The 18,353-nt window shown below is 48.5% G+C and overlaps 1 protein-coding gene across 3 annotated transcripts in view; it reads left to right on the top strand.

Moving 5' to 3' along the window:
• BMPER (BMP binding endothelial regulator) overlaps positions 1–18,353 on the top strand; it is a 232,772-nt gene that overhangs the window by 20,468 nt on the left and 193,951 nt on the right. For all 3 annotated transcript variants that reach the window (XR_008390935.1, XM_053661716.1, XM_053661710.1), the window contains exon 3: positions 11,248–11,347. Coding sequence is in view for 2 of the 3 variants with exons in the window: in XM_053661716.1 (XP_053517691.1) it covers positions 11,248–11,347 (100 nt within the window). In the remaining variant the exon portion in view is untranslated. The remainder of the gene's footprint in view (positions 1–11,247; positions 11,348–18,353) is intronic.

Here is an 18,353-nt window from a genome sequence, read left to right as displayed (position 1 = left end):
ACAATTGGTTTTCAGATATAAGTTAAAATGCAGTGTGCTGGTCTTTAATGCTTTACCTAAAACATCATCCAGAAAACAGGCCAGCAGAGTGTATTAACCCTCCAGTTTCACAGAGTGAGAAAGAAGTGGCACAAAGTATTTTCCCATGAGACACGTGAGATGGACCACAGCGCTCACAGTGCTGAGCGGTGTGGCCTCCCTGGAGCTGAGTGTCCTGGCATGCCACCCCCGCAGGAGGTCCCCCTGTGGGCTGTCACACATGTAGGTCAGATTCCGCCTCCGTGAGACAGTTGTAAAACAAGCCTTTAGTTTAGGCCTACTCCGTGGCTCCCGTCCTGTCTCAGAACCGAGATGACCTGGGTGACCCCTGGGGGTGTGTGGCAGTGTGGGCCGGTGGAGATGGACCTTCCCCTCCTCCGAGCTCACAGACGGCCCCGTGCGGCTCAAGCTGCTACATGTGAGGTGCTCGCGCCGTGTTTTCACCCTTCTCCCTCTGGGCCTGTAAGCTCTTCGGGTCGGAGGGGGATCTGATGCAGTTTCTCTTCCCAGCAAAACCTGGCTGCAGCAGGAGCTCAAAAAATCCTTGTTAAACAGATTCATGCAGCTTCAGTCGGGTGAATTTGAATTCTGTGCTGCAAAGTTTTAACCTGCTGAAAAGTTCAACCTCGTACACAAGACGTCCCTTTTGTCATATTTTAGATGTTAAACCTTCTGTGAAGCTGTTTTATGGTAAAACCCTCTTAAAAACCAATTTCCTTTTTTTAATGGAGCACATGTTATGAGTGCCGTTAGCAACAAGTTTATGTTCATCTTTTGTGGACGACGAGGCACTTTCTGGATCACACCTTAGTCAGATGTGGGTTATTGGTAAAATCAGTGTTTGTTGATTGTTTAATGAGTTTAAAAGTGGAAGCTAATGGGTTACAATTGCGTTCTGAAGCTAAGCTATGACATGAATCGGTGGCTTCCTGAGGTCTTTCTGGCATCTGCCTGTGGCCCTCGGGGAAGCCAGGGTGATGAGCACAGGCTGCTAATGGCCCTGGTGAGTGGTCCGACCAGCACCCCCCTTTACAGGCCTACCCTCCTGTGGGGGGTGCTGTCGAAGGCTGGTGTTTTCAGTGCTGCGCTGTCCAGCCAGCCGGAGGGGTGCTGCCCCCTGGTTCCCTGCCTGTCACTCCTCAGGGAGCTGGACGCCCTCTGAAGTGGGTGCCCGTGTGCGCGCAGCCCAGCACCTGACACATCGTAGTGCCCTGGCCGCATTTCAGAGGCAGGACGGCAGGAAGCAGCTCCGCAGCCGGCCGTCCCTGGGGTCCCTTTGAAAGCCTCTGTGATTGCTGGTGGTTGGGGGTCAGTTGTGCAGATGTCTTTAAAAGTGTCTCACCAGTGACCAGAAAGTTACTTTGTCAAGATGATGGATGGGCCAAGAGCACCTCCTCGCCTGGCCCAGTCCCTGTCATGTCAGCTCCATCTCCTCGTCCAGATCAGGTATTTCTGTAGCTCCCAGCAGCTCGCGGGGCTTTTACGGGCAACCCGTGTACTGTCTGTTCTGTTCTGTGAAAAATTGGCTCAGTGGCTCGCTGTTGACCCACGGGAGGGAGGGGCGTTTGAGGACCTGGTGAGTCCCCCCTGTCGTGGCTGGGTGAGCACAGGGAGAGACACCTGCCGGCTGGAAGTGGCTGACCATCGCCGTCTCCCAGGCAGGAATGGGTGGGGGCAAGACATCCTGTGCCTGTGTTTCGGATGTGTTGCCCCTCTTCAGCAGAGAACCACTTATGTGCACGATGAAGAGGGTCTGCGGAGCTCTCCGTGTCTCTGCAGAGCCAGAAAGCCCCTCTTCTTACCTTGTGCTGAGTCAGCAAAGGGGCAGCCAGAATAGCCCTCCAGTTCTCCTGCCTTCGGTGCACCTTGCAGTCCTTCCCAGGGGTGATTTTCACTCCTTCACCCTCACTCCACACTCGCTGTAATGCCCCTGCCTACCTGGCCAGCAGCCTCCGGGTCCTGCCCCTGACATAGGAAAGCCAGGCTGATGTCCCCTGAGCCGTAGATCCTACTGGTGGCCACACCTTCTTGAGAGTTCAAAAGAACTCACCAGAAAAGCATGCCAACGTTCATAAAATTTCACCTCCCCTCTCTTTTCTGTTTTCTTTTGTGGAGGCAGAAGAAGTTAATTCATTATTCATTGTGTGCTGAAGGGCACCCAGCAGTGTGAAATAATCAGAGATGTTGGGAGAGGCAGCTGGGCTGCTTGTGCATGAGGCCCCGTGACTTTCTGGGGACCCCGTTCGCCTCCCCTGGTCCACACCTTCCGGTGGACATGACATCCCGCTGTCCGGGTCCCTCTCGGCTGGGGAGACCTGGGAATTTGGGCCAAATAAAGGAAGGATGCTTATGGTTGCTCCTCCGGTGCCCATACCTGGCGCTTGTCCCCTGGGAGATGGGGCCATAGTTCACCCTCTGGTTTTCCAGGCTGCTTCTGGGAGCCCGAGGACAGTGGCAGGCCTGCCCTGTGGCAGGGTCCACTGGTGAAGTCAGCAGCTGCTTTGTGTTCAGCGTGTGGCAGTCACCGTGACGTGGGGTTCCGCCAACCCCTTGCCCGTACAACACACACCATGATGAAAACCAGGCAGAGCGACTGTCTTCAGGGCTACTGCTTTTACTTGGAGGTTATCTCTTCTGTGTTCTGCCGTCTCAAATGCTTTGGTTCTGTCGCACAGCACAATGATGTGCCACGAGGCAGTGTGTGACACTGCCCTGGTTTAAATCAGGGCTGCACTTGACTGGCCGGGACAGTGTGACGGCCTGCGTTCCTTTGTTCTGAGCGTTCCTTGAGAAGGCCAAATAAATAAATAAATAAATAAAAATGTAAAAGGCCAGACCTAAACCTTTAAACTGCGTAGGATCCAAAACGTTCCCTCCAACAAACTAAAGCCCATTAAAAAAGAATTGAAATGTTAGGGACATTAAAATGTATAAAGGGCCTCCTTATTGGTCCCCTGTTGCTTCTACTGGCACGTGTCATATTTTCGAGGTGCAGCGTCAGGAGAGCCCTGTCACCTGGTGATGTATGAGGGCCGCAGATCACCCACGCATTGTCTGTGGGCACCACACGCCAGGGCTCTGGCCAGACAGAACAACGGGGGGTCTTTACTTCTTTTCTCCACCACCCCCCGCCTTTTTCTTTAATCTCCCTCTGTTTTGTGTTGCAGAGAAGTGAGTTTCTTCATGGGATATGACTTGTTGCAAAATAATCAGGGGGCCCCAGTGGGCTTCATAAAGTCTTTTAAATGGCTGGGCTTCAAGGGCAGCTTTGTTCAGAGCTCGCACTGTTCGCTGGGCTGGAGGGGGGGTGGGTGTGCCAGGGTCCGGGTCTGGGGGGCGGAGGCTCCCTGAGCCTGGACGGGAGGAAGAAAGAATAACACTCACAGACGCAGTGCAGGGGGCTGTGGGACGTGCTTTCAAGACGCTGCCACAGGAAGATTTCGAAAGTGGGGCCACAGGAAGCTGCCAGGCTCCGGGACGGACGCCCTCTCTGCTCAGAGAGGACTTGGAGACTCTGGGTCCAGGTTTTGGTCCGTCTTGCAGATGACCAGGGACTCGCACACTGAGACTTGTTTTGAGTTTTTAAGTCAGAGGCTTCATCTGTCTTTCCAAAGACAGGAGTGCTATTTTCGCTCCTGTGTTCCAGATGAAACCATAAACTGCTAAAGTTGATAGTTCCGAGAATGAGGAGTGCTTAGCAAAGGCACACATTTAAATTCTTCGCTGCTGGGAAGAGATGGCCTGTCTTTGCCTCTAAATCAAGCTGCGCAGCACAGTGATTGAGTCCTTAGCTCTGTCCCTGGTCCGAATCTCTGCCATGGGTGGTGACGCAGACCTGAGCCTGGCACAGAGGAGAAGTGTTCTCTCACCCATAACAGAGGTGCAAATCAGTGCCTGCCTCGGGCTTCTCGCAAGACTTAAAAAAGGACATGCATAATATGTGTTCATCACCATCGGGAAAATAGTAGATTTTCTATTAAACTTCAGGTGTTATTATTCTGAAGAGTTCAACAACATGCCCAGGAAACTATATGCCCCTTCGTTTTTCGGTTAGAGATGGTTCAGCTCTGGGGCTTTGACCGTTGAAGGGATTTGCAAAAGCAGAGGAAGGTGGGGGTTCAGAAAGCTCTGGACATGCTAATTTACGTTTCAAACAAGGGCTTGGGCACCTCCCACCTCTCCTGCTGACCCTTCTGAATTGGGGAAGAGAAGAGAGCTTGGAAAACCATTCTCCTGGTGGGGCAGTTTGGGTCGTTTTCCCCATCAAACAGAATCTCTTTACTTAGAAGAGTTTTGTTAGTTATTTTTTCCTTTCTCTCTATTTCCAACCCCTCCCTCCGACTTTCACTGAGCAGAGAGTCATGGCCCAGAGTCGTGTACTTGGACATGAGGGCTTTGTAGTCTACCCAGCTGCCTTCTTTTTTGCTCCCAGCTCATTCTGTGCAAGAATTATGGGGACGTCAATTGTACTATCATTAACAAAGAACAAGCAAGAAAGAGCTTAATTAAAATAATAAATTATCAGTCGAATTTAATACTGCCATTGGCAGCCCCTGAGCTATCTCGGGCGCCTCCCGCTCCCAGGGATTATTTTCTAAGAGACGAAGAGCAGAGTCTGTCCTCAGGGGCAGGCTGGGGCAGGTGCAAGGCTGCGTCGTCTCTGGTAGGACAGGTCGTGCTCGCTTGCAGAGGCTTTCCCCTGACCCTGCGTTACGGGGAGGGAATCACCTTGTTTTTACATTTTTAATTATCCATAGGGGTGACAGGTAATGGAACTGGCCCCCTTGGGGTCTTTTCTTTCAGCATTTGCCTACATATCTGTATTCTCATGGGATGTTTTCAAGTCGGATTTGGTTCCCCAGGTTTTGGTCCACGAGTTCTGTTAGCACAGGGTGGGGAATGTGGCCGGAGACCTGCCGTGGCTCACCCAGGTGATGGGCGTCTTTCCTGAAAATTTCCAGACTTGTTCAAGTACATGCTCATCTATCCCTGAAACTATAACAGTCACGTGGGAGCTAACCTAACACTAACGTGATACACCCACACATTGTCACGTGGTGCCTTAGCAACTGGCCTCCATGGCTGGCCCCTGAGTCCAGGCCTGAGAAGCAGCCTGCATCCCGCTGTCCACTGCTAGCCCGCTCTGCAAGGGACCCGTGACACCTAAACTCATTGTGTGCTGTTCCTCGGTCCGTAAATCTCAAGAAACCTATGTGATTAATGAAATAACGTGCAGAGAACTACACTGTGTAAACATAAAGGATTGTTCTATTTATGAGGAGTTTTATAATATTGCCTAGGAGAAATTCCAACCTGTGTTCAAGAGTACCTTCAAGTTCCTTTTGGCTATTTGGGGACTGGAATTGGGTTACCTGGGGTCACCTCAAGGAGAACCTGACCTATGTGAGTTCATCGTGGGGAGATCCCAAATCACAGGGAGGACAGTGCACTGTGTCGTGTTGCCTTCCTTGGGGACCTGGACACAGCATCTGTGTTCCTGAGAACAAACTCCTCCATGAGTCGTCTGGAGACTCTCAAATACTAAAACACAACGGCGTGTCTGCCCTGAAGGAGTTCTTCAATAAAAAGAATTTAATTTAGCATCAGAGCATCCTGTTTGTATTCACCGACCACGATGGCTGTCGAGGTGAGTGCAACTGTCTTCTGTTGGTGTCATTGGGTGCCAGCGGTGACCTCAGCCTCCGCCCACCCCAATGCCAGGTCTGCTGTCTTGTCTCCTCCAGGACCTCAGAAGTTTCTGGAGGGGAGATCGCAACTTGCAGTGTGATTGCTTCGTTGTTTGCAAGGCACTGATCAGGAAGGCCCATGTATGGCCACGTTCTGCTGCTCTAGAACTTCCACTGGGAAGCTTCATGGCTTCTCAGGGTCGCTGGGCATTGCCCCCCGACAGTAGCTGGCAGCCAGGGGAGCAGTTTATTCAGGAGTAATATGGGTCCCCCCTCCCTGCCCCCAGGGCCATTTTCATTTCAGTGAGGCTATTCTTGGAGGCCACAAAGTCTATATGGCCACTTCCCCAAGGAGATAACAGTGATGATGTGGCAGAGAGGCGGGGAGGAGAAGGGGCGGTCACTGGTACCTCTATGTCCCCTCTTATGACACCACTCCCTGGCCTGTGTGCCTTACCGGCACACTGAGTATTGCTCATCTGGGCAGGAAGACGCATGACCACTTCTAGGCCTTTTTGATTTTTTGAAAAAGGAGCCGGCCCTCAGAGTTTGCTGGCTTGCCCAACGGCAGCTGCCTGCCTTGCAGGCAGGCTTTGCTTTCAGGAGACCAGGCCTGAAGGAAAGTAATGCCTGCTACCTTCTATGCCACCTTCCTAATGTGGCCATGGAGGGTCGGCTGGCAGGGCACCAGGGCATTTTGTCCTCATTCTTATTTCAAGAGGTTCGCTGTGCCATTTCAGTCTAAAACCAGTGTCTGCCGGCTGACTCGTCTTTCTCCCTGATCACTTGCCGCATATTAGCTGCTGCTTTTTCCTCCCCAGAGTTCCACTTTATTATTATCTTAAAAATATAAATGGAAGGTCAGGTATTACTTCCCAGAGTCCATAATAGGATTTGTTCTGAATGAATCTCAGAAAAAAATATTTTCAAGACTGGCTTGACATAGAACAAAAGCATCTCAAAACATTTTATTTTTCTGGTTTCTCGGAGGAAAGCAAACAGGAAAATCTCATGGTGGTGATTTGTTATTTTCTCTGTCTCCAGCCTCCCCTCACCCCAATCCCCAAACCCCCAATCCCCATCCTTGAGCCATCATTTCCCTCCACACTAGACCTTGAAAAATTCTCAGGAGGCCCTCTCTGGTCTGTGCACAGGGAGCCGTGGGCTCTGTGCTGCCATCTAGTGGCCGACCTCTGACACAGCAAGCTGCTTGCCAGAGTCTCGTTTGTACTTGGCTGTGGCGGGAGCTGTGGTTTGGCGTGCATCCTGACAGAGCTTTGTTGCCAGCCATGGAGGTTTTTTTTTCATTTTCACTCCCTATGCCCCCTTTCATTTTTGTATGTTGACACTTAATTTCATGTGTCTCCAGAGGCTACACTTTGGGTTTTGATATATTTGGTCTTTCAGAAAGGAGGCAGTTGCTGCAAACGGATGCTCTTGACAACAGGTAAATCACAGGCTGGGCGGCAGCCCCAGAGAGGGATGGACTTTGGGAGAAAGATGGAGGAGGAGGCATGCGATGCGGTTTATTCAGCTGTTTGTCCCACTTATGCACTGGCTGGGTGGGTGTTCAGAATGTTCCGGTGTTTTCTTCCAGGGCCTATGTGCCACCATTTTTGTCCCTTAGATTTGGGGAGGCTGCAACCTGAGCAGGAATCTTGGGGAAAATTTGTTTGAGGATGCTGGTCTGGCTTTCAGAGGTGCAATTGGCTGAGTTACCTGTCAGTACCCAAAATGGTACAACTTCCTTGCTACCAGGATTCAGCGAGTGTCTGCAGACCTCCCGGTGGTTGGGGACAACTCGGCTCCTTGGAGTTGTTCTCCTGTCGGAGAGCTCACGTCGCACTGGTGGGACCACCAAGAAGCTACTGAACTCCCCTGGGGCCTCAGGGGCTGACACCGCTTTATTCTGGTCGGGACCCCGAATGCCTGGGAAGTACGAACATGTAGCTTTTAGATGTATAACATGCCTCTGGAATCAGACACACATCTGCTTGTGTGACCCTGGGCAAGTTTCTTAACCCTATGCCCCCTCTGTGAAATGGGACGATGAGGAATTTTTTGTGAAATAGTGCCTGTAATGTTCTTAGCCCAGAGCCTGCTATACAAACATGTTTAGTAGGTGTGCACCAGTGTCAGAAAATGTTTCTTGAGTGACAAAGTGAACAGAATGAGTTGTGACCTTGAATTAGAGCGGAGGACACTTGGTTCCCAGGGTGGGGGTGGGGGGTGAGGGCACCGATGGAGACAGGCAAGTGAAGGGGCTTCGTGTAGGCCACTGCTCGCGGGAGCAAGCGCTTGACAAACCCGTGTTTTCGTCTTTTCAGGCACAGTGCAGTGAGTGGCCTTAATTAACCTGTGCTTGGATTTACTCTGTTGCTGCTGGACCCAGTTAAGGGGGTGGAGGAGTCAGCCTCTCGCCAGTGGCCCTCTGTAGTTTGTCTTCTTCTCTCTGAGAGCCCGGGATTCTAAGCATGTGCTCCTTGTCCACACCAACCAGACACCAGGGAAATGATCAGACGTAGCAGCTCTGGGCCACCGTGGCCGGTGGTAGAAAATAAAGAAAACTCCAAGTGTTATTAGAAGGGAGAGAGAAAACCCCCCACTAACCTACAGCTAAGGTCTAGGTTTGTTCCCTGTGTGTGTGTGTGTGCAAAAAAAAAAACAACCAAAAAACCCATATGCGAATCTATAAACCATCTGGTTGGAATAACTTTTGTGCTGGACTGTAATTATAAGCTATTTATTATGAATCTTGGGATCCCGTTATGGATCTTGACTGGTGCCCAGGTTTCAGATTTAGCAAAGAGTTGCTATATGTAAGAGAGCGTCTTCCTTCCTGTTTATCAAACCCCAAACTTCACACCCACTCAGGCTGCCCTTGGGGCTCGACATTCCCTGCACCTGAGTCTGCCCTTCAGCGAGGAGATGCACTTGGGGCGGCGGTGGTCCTTCCCTAAGCTGTAGCCAGGTTTGCTACAGGGGGGAGGCAGGGGGGGCAGATGCTCTGCTCGGGAAGGTGTTCACCTCACAGGTGCCTTGCGGTGGAGGGAGCTGGTGTCAAGCAATGGCTGCAGGAAGCGTGCTTTGCAAAGCAAAGCCACTGTTCATGGTGCCAAGCAGCACACACACCCGATCGTTGTTCCGATTCCTTTGATGGTGGCAGAAGGGCACTGTGAAGTTTTTACATCTGCCTGTTTAGTTGGCATTGTGACTGTAGCTATGTATTACATTTGTAATGTAAGAACTCTGAAGACGAACCGAAGGGCTGTGACTCACAGTGTCGTCACGCCCCCATCCTTACGAAGAAGAGAGGGCAAAGCTGGCCGCTTTGGAGGCTCAGAGGCAGGGTGCCTGGGTTCAGAGTGCAGCTCAGCTGTCCTCCAAGGGGCCGTGGGCATCCCAAGCCCATCTCGGCCTCACTGGCCCTAGGAATGCTCCCTGCAGAGCCGTGGCTGTCAGCCCTGCCTGCCCACTGGAATCACCTGGGGTGCCTGGAGAAAACGCCTGGGCCTGGGCCTTGGGAAACTGGGGTCTGAGCTTCGGGGGCTGGGAGGCAGTGCCAGGCTCCGCCAAGAATTAGGTGGGGCTCTGATTCGTCTCCTAGTGTGACGACCATCGCCTAATGGGATTTTAAGGAATTAATGAGATTAGTCCCCATGAGGGCCCTTAACACCTTATAGACTCCCAAAAAGGGGAAAGAGAGGACACTGGGTTACTTGGGTCAACCACCAAAAAGCATACACTGAGGACTAATAAGTAAAAACCCGAAAGGTCTGCATGACCAGTCTGTGAGAACCGGTATAGGTAGCTGGGCACCGACGCCCTCTCTGGGTGGCCAGGCAGGTCCTGGGACGGCCTCACCAGTGTACTTACCACACTGGCCTCAGGGGCCCTTGCCTGAGATGATGGTCCTGCCCTATGTGTGTCATCCAGTGGAAGAGTTTGAGGGATGCTATTCCCATGGTGGGCACATTATTTCCATGCCTCCGGGGCTTTGCAAAGCCAAGAAGCTGCGAAAATAACAAGAGCTTTTGGGACAGTGAGGCCCAATGCTCCGTATACCTCATTCTGGGGGAGTGGTAATGGGGGGGGTTTAGAGGGAGTGGGGTCTGGAATGCTCCACAGGACCATCACTTGAAAGGGGAGGTGCCGATCTGGATTCATTATAGAATGAGACCCTGGGTACACCTTGGGGGGTGGCAGGACTTTGAAATGTGAGGGCAGCGTAGAAACTGATGAATTTGATCTTAGAATGGCGTCAGGGCTGGAACATGCTGTAGGGGCTTGGCTTGGACCCTCAGCCCCCAACACGCATACACGCATGCATGCACACAACTCTTTTTGGTTTGGGACCAGCAATGATGCTGAAGCAGACTGGGCACACTTGTGGCTCTCCCAAGGTCACTGTCAGAGCTGAGGTAGAATTTCTCCTGCCCATATTCCTGAAAGGTTCTAGGTTCACCTCAGTGTCAGAGGAGGAGGTCGGTCCCTCCTCTCTGATCTGCCCCCAGTCAGGCAAGGAATGTGCCAGAACCAGCAGCCTGAGCTCAGAGCGGGGCCTAGGCCACGCACATGTGTGAGTTCAGCTGGAAATCTGTCTCCTGCCACGAAGCTGTGTAATCTTGGAAAAGCCCTAGACCTTCTCTGAACAGCAAACTTCTTGTTTGTAAACAGGGGACAGTGATGATAGTCACTTCACAGGATTTGAGTAAGAATGGAAGCCGTTAGCACCTAGCATTTAATAGACCCTTCTTAACAAAGCTCGAATTTCCTTGAAGGTCTGAGACAGGGTGACTTTTGTTCCTGTGCATTCCCTCCACAGACAGGAGAAGTTCTGTTTGGGTCTTCTCTAAGGCATTGTATCAGCTAACCTTTCCAGATAAAAACAAAGATGCAAATACTCACCCTACTCTCATAAGCATATGGCTAATGGAACGCAACCGCCCTGGGCAATGCAACACTGAGGGCTGTGTCTCTGCTTAGCGTGGGGAATATTTTTTTTTCTCTTACTGAGTCGATTCAATCCTCAACTTTGTCATTATTTGAGTTGGAACTTTAGATTGCTGCATTTTAATGCACTCGACTATTAAGGATTGTTGGACGGCAGTGTGCAAATATTTTTGTTCTCATGATGCAGTCCTGGCCCAGGTAGCCCAATGGGCAAAACATGCTTTACGCAAATATTATGGTTTCTATGGCGCATACTAAAAGGAAATCCTGGAACAGAGCGGGAGAAAGCACCCTCCCCCTCAGTGTTTGGTTATCTAGGTCAGGTTGGCTTGTAAAAAAAGGAACTTTTTATCCCTTCTTGTCTGCCCTTAATCTAAGAAAGTGCTGTGTTTCTGGATGGGTATTTCTGCTCCAGTGGGAACAAAATGCTTTTGCTGTCATAGAACTTCTGTGCCAAGACGAAGGCCAGATAGGGAGAGGGGGGCTGGGCAAGCCTCGGCCGTGTACTGGGAGCCTGGGGCTTCCATTCGAAGCTGGTTTCATGTGTCTCTTGTCTCTTTTTGCCCAGAACAAGGAGGTGACCTGTAAGAGGGAGAAGTGCCCTGTGCTGTCGAGAGACTGTGCCCTGGCCATCAAGCAGCGGGGAGCCTGCTGTGAGCGGTGCAAAGGTGACCAATGTCTGGGGGGCCTGCATTTTTGGCTGTTGCTACAGACATTTCAACTTTTGTTTCTCTCACCCTTTCTGTCCACTCAGCCTTCAGCTGGGTGCAAACGGGGCCTGGGAGGGAATGGTGTGTGTGCATGTGTGTGTGTGTGTGTGTGTTGGGGTGGATCAGGGGACTCTGCTAGCGGAAGTCTGTAAGTAAGGTGAGCATCTGCCTAGTGGGCTTGTTTTCTAAGGCACGTTGTTAAAATCGCACGGAGGAACGTGATGCCCTGGCACACTGGCACAAACACACGCAGGCATTTTTTTGCAAGAAAGTTTCAACACTCCGTTCTCCCCAGCCCACCCCCTCGCCCTGCCCACCTCAGCCAGAGTCTTGAAGCCCAAATTTTATCATTTTGGTCCCCATTAAAGTTTCTCTTTCCTTCCAAATGTACGTTGTTTGTCTTTGGAGCATCTCTAAAGAAGTCTTCCTCCCACCTCGTCTCCTTTCCCGCGGCCTGCAGCGCATGCGTCTCTTGGACGCCCTGTTCCCAGTCTCATTTGGGACTCTGCTCAGGTCTTTCCGCCAGCTGGCCCCAGTGCTGCCTGTGCTGCATCCCCCAGGCCTCAGGCGTCACTTTCCCCTTTAGACTCCCATGGCAGAGGGAGGTTTACACGCGTGCTTCAGTGGTGTGTCACCTGCTCTGGGAGGGCAGGGTCCAGGTCACGCTCTGGGAACGCCTGGCCTGTGTTAGTGTGCGTGGAAACAGTGCCCCACAGAGTGGGGCCCTTGAGAGGCACGTGAGCGCGTGGTTTTGGGCATGGACCCTGGAGCCACACTTCTGACTCCTAATGTGACAGTCCTGGGTTGCAGAGTGCTCCCCGGAAGGTCGTGTCCACTGGGAACCAGAGCGTGACCTGATTCGGAAATGGCATCTTCGGAGATGTAGTTAGTTAAGATAACATCCTAGTGAATTAGGGCAGCCCCGGAGCCAATGTGACTGCTGTTTTTACTCAGAAGAAGACAGGCAGATGTAGATACACGAGAAGGTGGCCATGTAACTGGAGAAGCAACATAAACATCTGGACTCTATTCCCCGGGAGTCAGACTCACTGGTTCGGGGACAGTTGAGCCCTCCATCTTTTTAAAAAGCTCCCAGGAGATTTAATGTGTAGCCTGGGGCTGGGGGTGGGACTCCAAAAGAGTTCTCCACCTAGTACCAGGAGATTTCTGCCCCCACAGAAGAATATGCATGTCTGGGGGAGTAAGACCGGGGAAACTAAAAAAATAAACACATCAGAAAAAGCTCTTATAAAAACCAGGTAAACAAACAAAAGCCCCTTTTTTGTGTGTGTGTGACAACCCGTGAGTTTCTATATCCTGTGAAGGCCCTGCAAACTTTTCAAAACACACTATTATACAAAATCTGCATGTCCAGTATGAAGACCAAATTGTTAATGATTATAGTTATTGTGAACTATAATATTTTTTTGCTCACCCCCCCCATCCCCAAATGAGCAAATAAGCAAGCAAAACACAAGGGAGGCAGCGTTGGGCATTGTGCTCCCACAAGCCAAGGAGAGACTGGTGGTACTAGGGACCAGGTGAAGGCGAGAGGGATCTTCCCCCGAACCTCAGTGGAGCATGGCTGCGCAGACACCTTGGCTTTGGACTTACAGGCTCCAGAAGTGCGAGACAATCAATTTCTGCTGTCCTGGGCCCCCACGCTTGTGGTCGTTGGTTGCAGCAGCCACGGCGCACTGATACCCCCTCTGTTCCCTTGGGCAGGTGGAGATGCAGAAGCTCTCTCTACCCCAGTTCCCTCACCTGTAACGTGAGGACAGTAATTGTGGGAGGAACTACACAGGGAGATACTGTTGAAGTGTTTATTTAGCGCAGTGCCTTGCGTGTGAACGTTTCTCAATTAGTACAAGTATAGTAGGTGCTTTTAAAATAGTTGACAGACTTAACTATAAAAACACATTTTCTGAAGCCTTTTGGAGCAGGGTTTTTCTTTGACCCTTTGCTCTCCTCCTATTTTGATTTTTTTTATTATTAGAATATAAGAAATACGGTAACAAAGATAATGGCCAAAAAAATGGAACTCAAATGTTAAAGGGCTGGTGAATGCTCATCAAAACTCTTTCAATTTTGTAGATAAATGGAGTGAGGGGACTTGAACCAAGGACTGGCTGACCTCCTCCAGTCACTTGTTGGGACTTTGACTTTGTTCTTTTTTCCTTCCAATGTCTCTCTCTCCCTTATTCCCTTCCTTAGTATATTTTTTCTGCTTTTATCTTTAGTTAGAGAATGACTACATTAATATAGTATCATACTAAAAATTTAAACAATACAGGGGAAAAGAGTATTTTCTGAGCTACAAAACTCCTCTTTGAAACAATGAATATTGTCAATTTTCTGTGTCTTTCACAGACCTCCTTTCTGTGTGTGTTTCAGATACACACACAAGCACATCATTTTGTTTGTGTGGTTTTATTTTTGCACAGAAGGAATGAAATTGTACAGATTCTGTAACAGTTAAAAAAACATCTCAACAATAACATGACTTAGAGATTTTCCCATGTCACTTCAGGCTGTTTGGATTCCAGAACACAGATGTGCAACAATTCAATTACCATCTTACTGACAGAGGTTTGGATGTTCAGCATCTTGCCAAGTTGCAGGGACCCCGCTTGCCATCCCTGTTGTGGCCATGGGGGTCCATCTCTCCAGGGCAGAGACCTGGGTATCAAAGTGCTGTAGGAAGAGGCGTGTGCTGATTACCTTGTAGTAGATGATACTCAGTGGCTGCTAGAAATGGCAAGGCGCTGGGCTTCTTTCCCATTCCTTAGGAGTTTTCTTCCCCAAAAGAAGATAGCCTAGAAGAGGGAGAGCTGGTATTACACATGATGACATGTAGACAAGTTGGCTGATTTTTCTTCAAAAACCTGCCCATTGCCGGTGCGCTGCTCACGCAGCCAGTTCCTCATCTCCAGCTGTTGTGTACACGCTTCCCTCCCAACTCTTGCCTGTTCTGGATATTTTTCCCCTCTTTTCCTGTGGTTCAGTAGGAGATGGAATCACGCTCTTCATAAAGAATGTAGCTGAGGCCATGAACTGCTTTAATGTTTTTCAGTGACATATGGAAATCCCTGACAGCTGTCAGTAAGACTTAATTATTTTTGCAAAATTTAGCCCAATGCTGAAGAACTACAATTACAGAACCAATTCAATGTTGAACATAGGCTGGGTGGAGAAAAGAGGAAGTGATTTTCTTGCTTTTTAGTTCAGTGTGAAAAACCATTGCCATCCTCTTCAGCATCCTAATTACCAAACATATAACACATTTGAGGCATTTGAAGGCTCTCAGAGGTTATTACTTTTTGTTTGTTTGTTTGGATATTTTCAATGTGGGGAAAGCATACAGAAAAGAAGGCATATTATTAGCTTATTCTTTCTTGGACAGTCTACTAAGAAATTTGGACCATTTAAAATTTCCATTATTAGCTGGTATGGCTCAGTGGATTGAGTGCCAGCCTATGAACCAAAAGATTGCCAGTTCGATTCCCAGTCAGGGCACATGCCTGGGTTGCAGGCCAGGTCCCTAGTTGGGGGCACTGGAGAGGCAACCACACACTGATGTTTCTCTCCCTCTCTTTATCTTTCCCATCCCCTCTCTAAAAATAAACAAAATCTTAAAAAAATAGAATAAAATTCCCATTATTATGCTGTGTTTATATTTTGTTCTGTGTACTACTATGTATTGGGGCCACTTCCGTTATGGGTGTTAATAGTTTATTTATGATTATTGGAGCCTGATTTCATTTCCTTAAACCATTACAGAAGTTCATGTTCATTGTATCTCGGTATTTGACCACAGCCATTTTTCCTGGGTTTTTCCCTTGGGTCGCTCCATTCTTTGTTTGAGGCATGGCTGCGGGTCAGGAATGCAGCTCCTGAGTGAGGGCGCTGTGCTCGTGAAAGCCCCAGGCCCAGTGGGTTGTGAGGTGTGAATTACCTGGTTGATTTTAAGACCTTTACCCGACCTGCTATCTTCACAGAGTCCGAAGGGACTTGTTTCCCTCCCACCATGCTGGGGACTGGGTGAGTATGATTGTGCTCATCGCTGAGTGCTCACCGCAACAGGTGCTTTCTATTTTTCTCATTTTACATGTGAAGAAACCAAGGGCCCAAAGAAGTTAAATTATCAACCCAAAGATCAACCAAAAGTGTCTGTGTCTTCAAGGGGATCGCTGTACTGGAGGGGACAGAGCAATGCCTTTTGGTGGGGGTGGGGGCCATTCTCCAGGGGAGGGGGACAAGGGAAGGAGGACAACTTGTGGGATAAGGGCTGGGAGTGTTCTGGGAAGCTGTTCACTTTCCTGAACAACAAGGACTTAATCACCTCCAAAGAGGGCTGTTCGGAGCAGGGCTGGGGGAGGGGACCTGAGTGCACACAAAGGCATGAAATAGTTCTTAGGCATCGCCTGCCACTTAAAATCACCTAGGGAACTTGTTAAAATATCAGTTCCTGGGCTTCCCTCCAGATCTATTGAATTAAAACAAATCTGGAAGGAGTTTTTGTTTGTAAGTTGTTGATCATTGCAGGGAGGGTAGAGGGGTCAGACAAAAACGTAACAGAATTCTATCATGATTTCTACTTCTTTTCCTCTGAAAGAGATGTTGATATTAAAAAGACAAATCTGTTTGAGGACAGAAATATGAAAACTCATTTTTCCAAAAGGATTCTTAAGGTTGTGTGTGTGTGTTTATGTACTTGTGTTCCCGTTTGCTTCAGATTGTTCCTGTGATTCATTTGTTCCTTCATTCATTCACTGAGCAAGTATTTGCCAACCCACATGCCTGGTATTTATGGCCTGGCATGGCTTACCAGTTGTTCTTAGCTTTTAGGAAGCCAAAATATTCCTTAAAAACAAAGTAAGTAAATTATAACTACCTTTTCTCAAGCACCTGTTTTAGTGTGTTTTTCAGATTATTTCATGCCAATAATGGTTACAAATTTTTATCCAGCTGCCTAACAGCTCAGTGTAAAACATTAGCCTAGTTTGAAAAAACTCAATATTGATTGATGAAAACAAATGAGATCATCAAGAATCAAACAGGCAGCTTTGGTGGCTTTTCTGTGTTTACTTGGATTGAGAATTACCCTTTAGTTTGGGGCATTTTCATAAATAATAACGTGTTTGTTACCTGAATTCATATATGTTTATTATTAGTGGCTATAAACAAACAAGGTGTGTTTCAAAGACTTATGAGTCAGATTCTATCTTCTTTATGTACAGCATAAAATATTGTCTGTAATACTTTGATGAAAGGTAGGAGAAAACAGTCTTTCATTTGTCAAGTGGGGTTTATTTTCCACAGTTTTCTCTTGTCTTTGATTACTCTGTGCTGTGTCTTGTTTTTCTATGAGTTGTGATTTCATGAGTTGCTGTTTTAAATAGTTTAACTCACTTAAAAATATCCTATGATGTCTTAGAAAGTGAAAGGAAAGAGGTAAAATATAAATATTTGCATACCATTTTCCAAAATTAGGGCAACCACCCTAAGTTCTGACAAATAAGATTTGGAGAGCAAAACACACATGGAGAATTCTCATTTGTATAGACCAAGTACTGTCCAAAGTAAAAGGGAACCGTGAATAATGGCAAAAGATTGAGCCTTATTACTCACAGCTTGCCTTTCATACAGTACAAGGTCATGAATAAGAGTCCTTTTCTCCGTGTGGCCTTGACAATGGCCTGGAAGGTGACGATGCCTTTCAGAGTATTGCTATGTGATTGTTTTGAAGGGAACCAGCCACTTACCATATATAGGAATGAGCATTTTTGAAAAAACTTTTAAAAATCACAGTCTGTTGACCAAGTAAACCATCTCCTTATTTCAACTGTTTAAGATGGAAAGGCTGAGCCAGCCGTACAAGTGTCAATCTGTCTGTTTTTAACTGAACTTCTTTTGGCGACTGCAGGCCCGCAGCCAGACAGTGGCCAAACGAAAGTGTGGCTCTTCCCCCAACTCCTGTTTTAGCTTCCCTCAGTTGCAAACAAATTCTGGGTAGTGATGCTCTTTGATAGTCCTAATACAGTTTGCCCCAGGTTTCACATCCCAGATAAGGAGTATCCTGCCTTAAGGTTAATGCACTATCAGTCATCTTATCTACACTGGGAACTCCACTTAGAGAATATTTTGATGTGCACAAACCCCAGTCCTTAGACATTCATAGATACTGCTGCCTTCAGCCCTGCAGTGGTGATGGTTATCATTCTGATTTAACAGACGGGGATGCACATGTTTAGGGAGGGTGAGTGATGTTTCTCAGGATCACAGGGCTGTGAGAAGTTGCAGGGCCCAGGCCCTAGAGGCTCATTCTTCTGGCTGGTCTCCCCTCCCTGTGAGATAAGGAGGAAGGGGACACCTGGAGAGGCCAGAGGGCTCTGGAGATGAAGGAGAGAGAGACCTGTCTCAGCTTTGCCTGCCTCAGCCTGCCACAGTCCTTCTGGGTGGACCAGCAATTTAACAGGAAGTACATGGCCATGAAGCTTTGTGGAGATAACTGAAGACAACATGTGACTTAGGAGGTAGTATCTTTTTTCATTAATTAACATTCTTTGGGGAAACCCTAACTTATTTTTTTTTCTTCTCCAAATCCATGATGAGCTTTACTCTTCTGTGAGGTAGTATGTGCCTAGTGCCCTAAACTAGTTTTCATGGACAATTCAAAATATACAGAAGCATCTATAGAAAAAGTAAGGCTTTCTCCCACTCTTGACCTTGGCCATCTTGTACCCTTTCCTGGAGACAGCCACTTACCATATTCTTGGGGGTACTTCCAGAGCCAGTTTCTGCATGCTGTGTGTGTTTTTCCATTTCCAACCGCCCAGAAGTTCTTCATTTGTTTACTCCCAACTGTGTTAATACAGAGACCTTGACCTATCATTTAAAACACCTTGGGAAAGTGCATTTCCCTGAATAACATTCCCACCATTGACCTATAGTGTTCTAGTGA

Source organism: Artibeus jamaicensis, unplaced genomic scaffold (assembly GCF_021234435.1).
Source record: "Artibeus jamaicensis isolate MK-2021 breed Jamaican fruit bat unplaced genomic scaffold, CSHL_Jam_final contig_1016, whole genome shotgun sequence".
Classification (NCBI taxonomy): Eukaryota; Metazoa; Chordata; class Mammalia; order Chiroptera; family Phyllostomidae; genus Artibeus; species Artibeus jamaicensis.
The sequence above is the reverse complement of the archived record's forward strand: the minus strand, read 5'-3'. Positions and strand labels throughout refer to the sequence as shown.